This window comes from Barbus barbus (genome assembly GCF_936440315.1).
Source record: "Barbus barbus genome assembly, chromosome: 7".
NCBI classification, from domain to species: Eukaryota; Metazoa; Chordata; class Actinopteri; order Cypriniformes; family Cyprinidae; genus Barbus; species Barbus barbus.
In genome coordinates, this window is record NC_136735.1 from 14854464 (window position 1) to 14867382 (window position 12919).

The 12919-nt window shown below is 37.4% G+C and overlaps 1 protein-coding gene across 2 annotated transcripts in view; it reads left to right on the plus strand.

Moving 5' to 3' along the window:
- Positions 1 to 12919, plus strand: part of LOC306873165 (neuronal membrane glycoprotein M6-a) — a 56320-nt gene that overhangs the window by 17248 nt on the left and 26153 nt on the right. Inside the window, exon 1 of one of the 2 annotated variants that reach the window (XM_079422251.1) lies at positions 4921 to 5380. The exons of the other annotated variant lie outside the window; for it this stretch is intronic. Within the exon in view, the coding sequence (XP_079278377.1) occupies positions 5344 to 5380 (37 nt within the window). The 5' untranslated portion in view covers positions 4921 to 5343. Of the gene's footprint in view, positions 1 to 4920; positions 5381 to 12919 lie in introns of those variants that run through there. 2 annotated transcript variants of the gene reach the window in all.

The window sequence follows — 12919 nt, forward strand, 5'->3', positions numbered from 1 at the left end:
CTTTTTTCAGTCCATGTGAATATATGGCACCATACGTCAGTCATTCCTTTGTCCTCAATTCTCAGGCATTCAAAGACAATTAACCATCTTTAGAGTCACATTCAGCCAAATGCAGAATCTGTGATGATCAGTTGTTCAGAGAATCACATATACGATAACCAGTTTCAAACCGGATAAACGTCTTTTATGTACACTAAAGAGCATAGGCATAATAATTACCGATATTATCTATGAGCTCATCCAGGGGAAAATCAATAGACGCAGGGAGTATGAATGATCGACACATTTATTGTAGCATTAAAAATCCATTTAGTCGTCTCCTCTAGGCAATTGTGTTGGGAACAGGATCAACATCGTGACACGCATGCAGTTTTTATGGCTCCTCCCACCATACAATTCAATGAACTGGTGTTTGTGTAAAGCCATTGGCATCTGCACCTCTGAAATGAGAGATGTAGTGAAGGTATTTCATAGAGTGAGATGAACGAATATGGGGGGTATGAATGAGTAAACCCATTTTCTGCATGCTATTTTAAGTTCCAAGGGAGTCCTTGGCTTTAGCAAAACAAATAGAATGGATGAAAAACACAGGAGAGAGAGAGCTTTGGGGAGGAGCTTTGGGCACCATCTGTGTGTGTACATATTTATACATATAGAATGGGTATAGAAATTGTATAGAAATACCAAATGTGTGTATACTTTTTAAATATGAAGACAAGATTACAGTCCATAACATTGAACTGTTTTCAATCATCCTTCCTTCGTTGCAGCCTATTCTTGGTCTTTCTGAATATAATCAACAAAATAATTAATTAGGGAATCTTTGGCATATTAAAACCGATTAGTGTCTAAAATGATCCTCCTCTCCCCTCTCTCACTTTCACGTTCTTCCACTCAATCCAAAAATCAATCACAGCAGAAATATGTCATTAAAGATTATTATGCACACTGGGATAATTGATTGAGGTATGGTCAAATTTGATTTGTGTTGCCAAATGAGAGTAATTGCAGACTATCTTGTCCAATGTGTAGTGAGACTAATTAATTGGAATGTGCAGTTTGTGTTATTTGAATCATACATAAATGCAATTTCATGAAAGTATTTCCAGGTCATATTTCACCCCTTAAACATTTTATCTTAATAATATAATTATTGTATTGTTATTTTATAAAATAAAAAAATATAAATTCCAAACAATACATTTATTGTTTGGATATTTTACTTTTGATGTTTCTCCTTAATCTCACACGTGTGACCTTTTCTTGTAATTCTGAGTAGGCCCTATATATCTCACAATTCTGACTTTCTTGCAATTTTGGGAAAAAGGCAGAATTACAAGAATTGAGAAACTTGCAATTCTGAAATTTCGTAATTGTGAGATACTGTATAACTTCACAATTACAAGTAAAAAAAAAAAGTCAGAATTGTGAAAAATTGCAATGACCTTTAGTATTTCACAGAAAGAAGTGATTTTATTTGCTAAACGGGCAACAGAATAGAAAATTCTTTCTTTGAGGTTTGGTTTGATTAATTTTGTTCATTACCAGGCAGCAGGAGCAGGGTGGAGGCAGAAAGCTGACAGCTCTTTACTCACACCACAACATAGAGGAACAACAACATATTTATATTTAAACTATGGAAGCAGGTCATCTCATATTTTTTTTTTTTTATCTATAATCATTCAAGCAATGATCACAAAGCATTAGAGAGAGATAAGAGCAGGATGTAAATGTTTTCTTCTGAGCAGTTACTCAATCTCTTAATCACCAGTCCTGTCTTGTTATTATTATTTTTAATTGAACCATGACCCCCAATCAGAATGTTGTCTCACAAAAGACCAGGCAAGAGGAAATCCTAGTCCCGTTTCTCCATATCTTGGACTGGATGACTGCTCTCAGCTCTGTAATAAATGTGCAGGCCCAATTCTGTCACTTTCTTGCTGCTCGAGGCATTCTGATTGGATGCTGGCCCTGGCAGCAAGACCCTATGGGCTTAACATTCCATCCTCTTCGCTCTGCACTTATAGTGTAGTGAGAGATCAGATAAAGATGGGGTGTGAAATTTATTTACCTCACATTCAACAAAATCTGTTGTGATGGATTGGCAGAAACAGATGCTGTATTGTAAAAGTGGTATGACAATTGCTGTTGAAGTACAGTGGGCACTGCATATTTGAATATGCAGTGCATAAAAACACTCCAGAAACCACTTGTCCTTTCAGTGATACTTGTCTACCATAATAATGAACAGTGAGTGTCATGTGGAGATGCTTTTCAGCAGTAGGAACTGGGAAACCAAATTACTGTTTTCAACATTGATGAAAAATGTTTCTTGAGCAGTAAATGAGCACATTAGAATGATTTCTAAAAAATCTTGTAAATTTAAATTGTAATATTTCACATTATTACTGTTTTTACTGTATTTTTGATCAAATAAATGCAGCCTTGGTGAGCATAATAGACTTTCAGAAACACTAAACAAACTTTGGCCAGTAGTGTATGGGACATCTTTGATTGCAAATATTTAAACTAAATGCATTAACCAAAATATGGAAATTGCAAACATGTCTGGGATGCAATTGGAAGACACTTTGTATATGCAGATGGACATTTATATACTGATGACAGCAGTGCAGTACATCAGTGATCGTCTTGAAGAAAGTCAATAAAGTCTGATGTAATCAATTCACTAACTACAGATGTGGTAAAGCATTATATATGTCATTTCTACACCTTAAAAAATACATACATGACCTGTATTAAATGCCCTTTTTGTCAAATATATCTAACCGTTACAGATTTCTTAGGCCTGAGTTTGATTAAATAGAGAATTGGAATTAAAACAACTTTTGTGTTTGCAGGCCAGTGTTGTAATTGACAATAATGAATCACTTTATTGAGCTTTGACAGAGAAGGAAAGCCCAATTAACTTCAGAGAAGTACACACACACACACACAGCACATCTATTTGATTCTCAGCACTGACTGCAGTTTGGAGAAATAATTTTATGATAAGGCATTCCAGCTAATCTTCTTAAAACGCAAGCCAGCTGGCAGCATGTACCACAGTCCATGTTAATGACTTGCCTAGCATCCATTTATGACTCTTCTGTAAAATCATGTTTACGCTGGACTGTTCTAGTTTTTAAATGAGCAATATGTGTGCTGTGTATTCATCAAAATATATATGCATCAGTGAAATTAATTCTTATAAATAATAATGGTAAACTGTATAGCATTCAAAATTCAATTCACAAACAATTGCCACATCCAGAGCACTGCAGGCACATTCTTACAGACATATGATTTTCTGTGAGGTTGTAACACTGACTCATCCCCTGTGAGCATCTCAGCCAATCAGAAACCAAATTGCAGGTTTTGAGATGAAGTGGAATTACTGTGTGATTAATGATTAAGTGAACCACGTGAGAGAAGCAATGCACATTTATGTCTAACTCAGCAGTATAACTCAGCAACAAGTGCTCTAGAAACATGCACACACATTAAGAGGAGGTTCTGTGCTTGAAATTAATTGCTGCTTGAAATTATTTATTGGAACAAAAAAAATAAAGCAGTTTATCTTTGTGTAAAAAAAAAAATACCATATATTTATTATCTCACATTATACAGTTCGATGACTTAAAATGGAAAGGGTGAAGGGAATATTTGAGTCTGTATAGTTTTAAAAAAGCATAGCTAAACATTCATATGCTTGACATTGCCAATTTTTTTTCCCTTATGGATTGCTCAGTTGCCCTTTTGCCATTTCAGTGCTCTTTATGTTGCCGGGTTCTCAAGTCTGTTGGCAGCATTGTGACAACAAATGCTCAGTTTTCAAGCTGCTAGTGAGAGTGTCATTGACACTGATCAGAACAGCTGCAGGTGACAGGAACCTTTACAAAGAAAGTGCACTGCTGTGGCACTGTAGTCACAACACTGTTGATTTACTATATTGGGCAATCCGCTACATATGGAATACTTAAATTATATTTCAGCATTGCAATTAACAACATGCATTTGCTACTGTGAATGTGTTAATATTTCAAGGCTTCATTCTCTGTCCTTTTATCTCTCAAATAGACAAAGCTACTTCATGTGGACCTACTTCCTCTTTTACACACTGTGCTGACTGGTGAGGAACTGAAACCAGACAGCTACATATGCACATATTACTTGCACCTCATAATCAATAATTATATTTCTTTCCTATTTATACAATGTAATGTATAACTGAATACTTATGGCTGAGAGCATGGCCTGATGTTGTTTGTATGACCGATCTTCCTGAATAAAGTTAAGAATGCTTTGGTAGAGCACCAACTCTCTGACGGTTCATTCAATTCTTCCAGGCCTGCGCAGGCCATACTTCAAGGTATTACCATATTATTCTTTTTTTTTCCCTTTTAATCAAACAAGTGGAATTGGTCTGCATTTCACCCAGATGACTGATTCTTTAGTAGCGAGGAAAGCCAAAAAGTTTGTATTATGGAATTATTGTGGATTAAGCACTTTTCTACAGTTTGTCAAACAAATGGTTAATTTATGTCAAGATTGTGATATCTGATTAATGCTGCTACAATTAATTATACTTTTTAATATAATAGTAATAAAGGGCAATATCAGTGATGACATCCAGTATAATAAACAGCTTTCTTGTTTCTGTGAGGTTCAAAAACGAAACGCTGACATGGTGGCTGCAGCCTTGCCTAGTGTGAGCCCACTGATTTACTCATTTAATTTTAGGAGAGATTAGATGTATCTATCAAAGCATAAAATGTAAAAACACACATTACCGTCCACAGGATGACACAGGGAGCACGGTGTGGAGTGTGTGTGTGCGCGCGTGTCCTGTATGTTGGAGTCTTCATGATGAAGGGAGGGGGGCTCTGCTGGTTACTAGGATACACCCATCCATCTGTTAGTGCGGGGAGTTGTTTTCAATGCAGTGCATTTTACATCAGCGCTAGAAAAGAGCTCAGTTGTTCAAAACACCTGCACTGCAAGGTCCAGTGTCTCAAATCTCTCGTTATCAAAACCAAACATCTTCGAGATAATTACCACGCGCCTATTTGTGAAGAATTTGAAAACGCGCCTGATTTCTTTTGCAATGGACAGCGTTTGAGAGACGGATAACCCGACAGCCGAAGATCGCGTTGACTGATATCTGCGGTCGAGAAGAGGAGCAGCAGAGCCACTTCACGCACGCACAAACACACTCACGCCAGCTCGCGCTCTTCCACACGCGCGCTCAATCTCTCCACCGCGCGCACAGGCGCTCATCCACTTGACCGTATAGGCATTGTTACATTTAATCCACTTCTATAATCCTCGTTTTGATCCACAATGGAAGAGAACATGGAAGAGGAACAGACACAGAAAGGTATTGTTAAATTGCTTTCCTTCATCATCTCCTCCTCCTCCTCTTATCATGCGCGCTTGTCTTTGTGTTGATGCATACGTGTTTACAATCTCAATCAGGCAAGGCAATCAGGCTCTATTGATGGCGACTGCCACTAATTACTTTTTATATTTTTACAGCCTTCAAAATCAGTGGTTATATTGTTAAAGGCTGCAGCACAACTTGCACTGGTGTTGATAAAGATCAGTGCTTCTGTTAATTGGTGCTGGTGTGGTTTCAAGTGCACTGGTCAGTCTGTGGGGTTGGCAATTGTCAGTGTGCTGATTTGTGTCATTTTTTTTTTTTTTTGTGCTTGTCTTAATGGATAATGAGGGTTTGTCACAGCTCTCACCCCCCCTGCTCATTCTTTCTTTCCATCATTGGGCTGCTCTGGTTATCACTACAATGCAGCTATTACAAAACAGTACTCGGGTCAGATTAGATTAATGAGGCTGTTTACTCCCTTTGTCTCTTAAACTGTTTACTTGAAACGATTGTCACTCATCTGATTTAAAGCCATAGCTTTTGTGATGTGTTTGGCTTGGAAGGTGTGTGGGAGAGGGCGTCTGGTGTTGCATGTATTAAGAATGACTTATGAGAATACCGTATGCCAGATGTGAGATGTTGATTGGGATTCATTAGAAATTCAGTGACTTTATGTACAGATGAGAGGAGGTGTCCAATATTTTTGATGTTTAGTCATAAATAAGGCTCGCAGTGTTTCTCCCACTCACACGCCCACTCTCAAGCTTTAATTTTTCTATTATTGCTGTAGCTGGATGTGCTGAAGAACAATAGGTGGAAAATATAAAGTGGGGAAAGGGGGAGTTTAAAGAATAAGGCTGGTTGCTAGGGCATGAGTGGATATGTGTCATCAAAATGGTGCTTATGAGCAACTGCAGCTCTTCTTTAAGAAACAGCACTGCTTGCCTGCCATAACTGACCCACTTCTGATTGAGAGAGAGAGAGGAAATTAGGGCGGCACTTAGCATGCAGAACGATCTCTTTTTATTAACCCATACTGCACCCCTCTTCCTTGTTATCACCTCAGAGTACGAGTTACAAATCAGCTGTTGATCAAAAAGCCATGGTGTTTGTAGAGTTTAGGTTGCATAAGGCAATTCAATTTGACTTTTAATAGAAGGTGCCTTGGTTTCTCATGGTGCTGGTTTTGGCTGTTAATGTGAACACCCACAATGAAATGCCTTACACAGCCTACAGAAGCTGCTCAACAGATGTGCAGTCCTTCAGCGTTTTCTGTGGGAATCAATTATTTCTACTTCACTCATGTGAGAAAGCACTTCGCAATAACAGTTTTTAAAGACTGCCCTTGGGGATCGTCAGCGAGGGATTCTCTCAAACCCAGTCCAGCTCTCCTTATCACTCGGTCTCTCTGTCTATGAATGAATTTCAGCTCTAGCTTTCCAGTTCTCATTGTTGATGGCCTTTTCTTTCGGAATTGTCTTGTTCTCACTAGGAATAAAGATGAAAGTAGCTAGGGTGGTATGGTTAGTCAGTGATATGAACAGTTTGATTATAACACAGGCAGCATCACATGAAAACTGGCTGCTTGTGGGGGTTAAGATAGATAAATCATTCATCTTCAGCAGATGGCAGAGTGCTCTGGATTAATTCTCATCTTTAGTTTCCATAAGTGGATCAGCAGGCAGATAAGCTACCATCACAAGGTATGCACTTCCAATGTATATAATGAAGTTTTTATGCCTATATGAATGTGTGTGCGCCTTGGTTTGTTGAGACAGTCCATGGCCACAATATGATTTTTATTAAAATGTATAATTGAACTGCTGTAGCATATCATTAGAGCTGTGGCATCAAAACTTCTTGGAATCATAAATCAAAAAAGTAATTACACTCCTTTTGAGTGCATAGATTAAGCCACGGCTTGACCTGGAGGCAGTTTTTGAATGGAAACTGTCTTGATCTTGCTCTTGGGACATGCTACAGTGCATAGTGAAATTAAATACTTGGGACTGCCTCGTTCTTTCTCCGCGGCCATCATTCAAACACTCTCGTTAACTGCTTAAACTATAATGTAGAAGTGAAATCAATTCTCTGTGAATTCATATGCTCACTAACATTATTTTACTGCAGACTGGATAAATCATGTTTCATAAGGTCTTAGTGAATAGGTCATAGTATCAGTCACCCACAGAGCAGATTTGGACTTCCACATTCCTGTTATGAAATAAATGTGGCTTTTGAATGCAGTTCTAAGAGACTATTTCAGTGAGAGAAATGCAAATAACTTATGTTCATATTTTTATGTTCTCCTTAGGAAAATAACTTTGTCCTGATTCCAGAATGTTATTGCATTGTTAGTGTCTGTTCATGTTACTAAAGAGAGCAGCCATTCTGAAGAAATAATAGAAATACCATGCAGACTTGAAGATTTGTTTTCACTTTTAGAAAGATAATCATTCAGTTACAGAAGAAGGACTTTGAAGTGGAATTCAGAATGAGATTCTGTGTACTATTGATCTTTTGCTTCTTTTGTTGTGTTTTCTTTACCTCGTATCTTCAAAAGCATGATAGCTCTGTGTACTCATTCGAAATATGTCGCTTCTTCCTGCTTCCTGATAAATGATGTCCTCTGGGCTGGAAACCCTCTGATTGATGTCCTGAGCTGTTTCAGTGTAAACTTTTCATGTTTCACTGAATTGTGCGTCTGTTGCGTGCTTGTGCCAAACCTTTTATAGATGTTTTGGAAAGCTATTTAGATCATTTTATTCACTTTTTTTCAGGGCGCTCAAATTGCAAAAAAAATAAAAATAAGGATGCCTAAATATTACATTGTGATGTAATATTCACTTCTTGAAGCAAGTATGCATCTACAATGCCTTAAAGCCATTTCAGAATGTGTGAAATTAAATGACGATTTTGATGAACGCAAGAGTAATTGGTGTTTGTTAATTAGCTACTGCTTTGTCAGAGTGTCCTAAAGCTGTTTTCAACAAGCATGACAGTCACTATTCACAATATAATAAAGGCCAAGTATCTCGATGAAAGCTTTTATTCAGCTTCATTAATTTTACAGGTTTAGTGAACAACTGTGAATTAATTTGCTAATCATGTACAGGGATCCCACAGTCATGGAAAATGTAAAAATCTGATATTTTAAAACTTATTTGGAGGGGTGAAAATGTAATAAAATTAATAAAATCTTAAGGTCCTGGATTTTTTTTCCTTTATGCTATATTGTAGTGATATAATTGTAGTCAAACACACTCTCTCTCCATCCGAGGCACGTTTCTTATGTTGTGACTGCTCTTGAGGAGAAGTGCTTGACCTGTGGGATTTTAAGTCAGTGCCATCAAATGACATATACTTCTTTTTAACAAAGAAAACCTTGCTCATGAATAATGCAAGTGATGTAAAAGGGTTCTAGGATTGCTCAGAGAGGATTCAGAGTAAATGTGGTCTGAGCCTGCTGGGCAATTTTCTGCCATCTGTCTCTACTCTATTTTTATACTGTCAAACTTTTTTGCATGATGTCATTCCATTGGCATTGTGATTTCAGGTACTTCTTAAAGCTGTCAGTCAATTTTTAATACTGCTTGGGATAATTACAGCTTTGTGTGTGTGTCCAGCTGGCTATTTCTGTTGTAGCTCAGTGTGTAAAAGTTGTGGTACAAGGTCCCTTAAATTATATTTTAGCAGATTTAACTGTCCCCACTTACACATTTTATTCACTCTGTCATGAAATTGCTGAATTAGTATGGTGACTTAATACAGCAAACAGTTCTTATTTTTCTTCATTTCAGAATTAAATATTTTGCTTTTCATTAGATTTTTGTGGCAATCAGTCAACTGACAATCCTGTGCATTGGCAGTGTATCTGAATTGTAATAGCCACTAATACTTAACGATAGCTTATATTGACCATATAGCCGTCTAATACTAGTTGAGACAGCAAAATGTTGAGTTAGAAATGACAGTTAGATGTCGACAATGGACAATTAAAAGTTAGGGTTAACTGATTACATTTGTCACATACTACTAGTAAATTAATCAACAAGGATAAAAAAAAAAAAACAATGACATTCTGTCACATGCAAAGTTTTACGGCAAACCTCATCTAACTTTCCCACATCGTGTAGTGCCACTCACTTACAATAGGCTATATCACCTTTCACAAGAAAGGCAGAAGCAGCTGAAAAGCTGTTTAATACTATCCTCAATTGTAGTGTAAAATAGCCATGCTAAAACATTTCCTCTCCTTCTCTCTCAAGAGATCCATTTGTGACATACAGGCTTTTTTCTTCTTTATTAATGAATTTATTTATGAATTATTTTGTGTTTGTGATTGTATATGCATACTTTATGTATGCATACACCTATTTATCTGTATTATGCACCATAAGCGATTTAACAGGTCCCCTCTCTTATTTTCTTCCATTGCTGGGTGAACATAAATAATTATCAATTTTGTAACCCCAGTTCCTAACCCTGCCAAACAACAATATAAATGTGTTATTGCAAGAGATACACAAACATTTGGATATATTGTGCTATATCCAGCTCAAAATGAATAAATGCCCACATAAGTGGCATCTATTTAGTGTAGAAAAAAAATTCAAGCCCTACTGGGATGAAACATGACAGGCAGCGAAGAACAGTGCCTCGTTTACTATCATATCAACAACTAATATGATAAATTTCACCCTCGTTGCATTTTGAGTAGATGCAGTCTGTCTAGACAGTGTTCTGATCCTCACAGAAGCACAGATCTTGCACTTCCTGTAGAGATCTCAGCCTGAATTTTCATACTCCTGTGCATCTCAGTGCACAAGTGCTGTATAGAGCTTCAAAGGGCCTGGCAGAGATGCTGTCAGCTGTAATCACCCGCTCTCACGCCAATACTAACACCCAATTAGAATCACTGAGCTGTCACACAGCAGGCTCAGCCCTCAGAAGTTCCTCAACAGCATTAAAGAAATGAATACAAATAAGTTGGAGGGAAAGCACACACACACACACACACACACAGCAGACTGCTTTGCTAATATCTTTTCTAGATTTGGTAGTTTCTGGCAATCCAGTGTACAGTTTATTGAAATGATAATGGCTGTTATATGTCCAAGTGTTTCACTAGATGAACTGTAAACAGGCAGATCAGGGAATATACAGGTAGGCCTTTGAAGGATCTGCAGCGTCTATGGACAAAAAATGGGACATGTATAGTGTCATAGTGGTATAGAACCAGGAACAGTGTTGTTTATTGCTTGAGGGGACAGTGATTACTATGATTTCATTGACGGCCAGTGTTACATGCAATACAGCAGAGAGTGAGGCGGAGAGCCCTTTTTCATAGTGAACAGATCATTTAATGAACTTAAAAGTTTGTATATATTAAAAATATAAATTAATTAACCTAATTTAATTTGCTTAGCATTGCAAGATGTGACATTCCTCGCAATGTACTTTTGTGAATTAACAGAGAAAATCAGTATTTTGTTTTAAATGCATCTATTGGATTCTTAAAATATTTAAAATCTTAAAATTCTTAAAGGGGTCATCTGATGCAAAATTCACTTTACAAGTTTTTTTTTACATAAATGTGTGTGGAAGTGTGTGTGTACACATCCATCCTATAATGATAAAAATCCACCCAGTGTTTTTTTTTAAATCCCCTCTCTCAAATCAGGATGTTAGGATGTCAATCAACTCCCACAATAGTCAATTGACAAGACCGTCTTACCTTAGACCCACCCTGAGTGAGTTGTCATCAGTCTGCTATTGTGTCGACTCTGGTGCAGGGGAAGACAAGATGTCTCCGATTAAGCGATTGAGGTGTTTTGTTGTTGGATGTAATAATGAATATAGCAGTTGTCATTTACTCCTGACATCTCAGCCGCTGAAGACGCAGAGGATTAATGTTATGTTTTTAAGGGAATGCACCGATCCCGATCTGCCTAAATGCATCTATGTTCGTGCGAATCATTCGTGATCCAGCTTCATTTAGAAGAAGTGAGTATAAGGGTTTTTTTATGAATCTTTGCAAATCTCCTTTCCTAATAATGTGCTAGTTAGCCAGTTTCGCAGCTAAAGAAAACAGTACTGCTCGTCACCCCACGAAAGAGAGGGGTGGGGTCAGCAGAGTCATTAGCATTTAAAGCAACATGGCTTGCTAAAAACAGAGCTGATTTTGACAGGGTAAAAAAGGTGTTTTTTACACTACCATTGAGAAATTTTACCCAAAGTATGTTATAGACTTTTCATTAAGACACTAAAGAATCATATCAACTTGTGGAAAATCAGCATCCGATGACCCCTTTAAAATCTCCTAATGCATATAGGCAGCAATAAGCAAGACAAACTGCTTAAGAATGCTTATTGCACCAGAAGTAAAGTTTTCTGCATGCCAGGTTGCCAACTAAACAATGGCACCAGTAATATACTGTTTTATCTTTTGTATACAGTATAGTGCTACTTTAACAAATAATCAATTTAGCATTTTAAAATTATTTTTGACCTATGCTATTGATTTGCTAAACTTTAAAGTTACTTTACATGACTCTTAACTGTTTAAACTTTTGAAATTATAGATTTTTAATCAGTGCATCAAGAAAACAAGTTAATGTTGTTCATACCCTAAAATTTAGACTTAAAAGTAGTTGATCTACTGCATTGAATATATTTTTGCCATTTTAGATTTTAAAATGTCATTTTAGGTTTTAAATAATTCATTTAAATCAAAAGTTTTTCAACAATCCCTGCTGAACACAGTGTCACCTGGCCTCTTCTTTATTTTATTAGTCCAGCTCCAGCAATAATGGTAACATCATAATGATGATCTTCTATCAGTTTGTAAAAAGTTTAGATTTGCCATTAATTAATAGAGAATTTGAATGTCAGTCTATTCAGCACAATATTCCAGCTCCAATTCCATCTGTGGCTGCATGACATTTCTCCAGAATCAGGAGATGAACCATCCTGCTCTCTCTTTTGGCCCAGCTGGACAATTCATTAATCCTCATTGTTCCTTCCAGACAAGCTATTTAAAACTCTTCCAGGAGCACTCAAACATGCACAAACAATGCGGTTTCAAGTGTTCGAAAGCAACCATATTGTGGATTGCTCTTTCTTATAATTAAAATTAATTTAGAGCAAACACAATTGTGTGCGTAGCCGAGAGATGAGATGTTTGTTTACGTCAGAATCTGATCTGAGATGTTTTGGCACTAACTAATTAGTTAGTGATAGGCCAGTGTGAACACACTGCATATACGTGATCTTATCACATGCGCTCACCGCTAACACAAAGCCCCGTTGTATAAGGGTGGTGGTGTGATGACATGGGTGTCCCAAGCCTATTGTATGGTAATGTGGGAGGGAGTATGTGCCACTTTCTCTTCTTGGGCACCCCTCCCCCACCATGCTCCCACCATAAACCCCCTCCTTTCTGTCTGGCCTGGGCGGCTCAGCTGAGGGTTGATCCGATTGCCTCAGACCCTCTGGGATGATGGGGCTGCACACAGACACAGACACACACACACA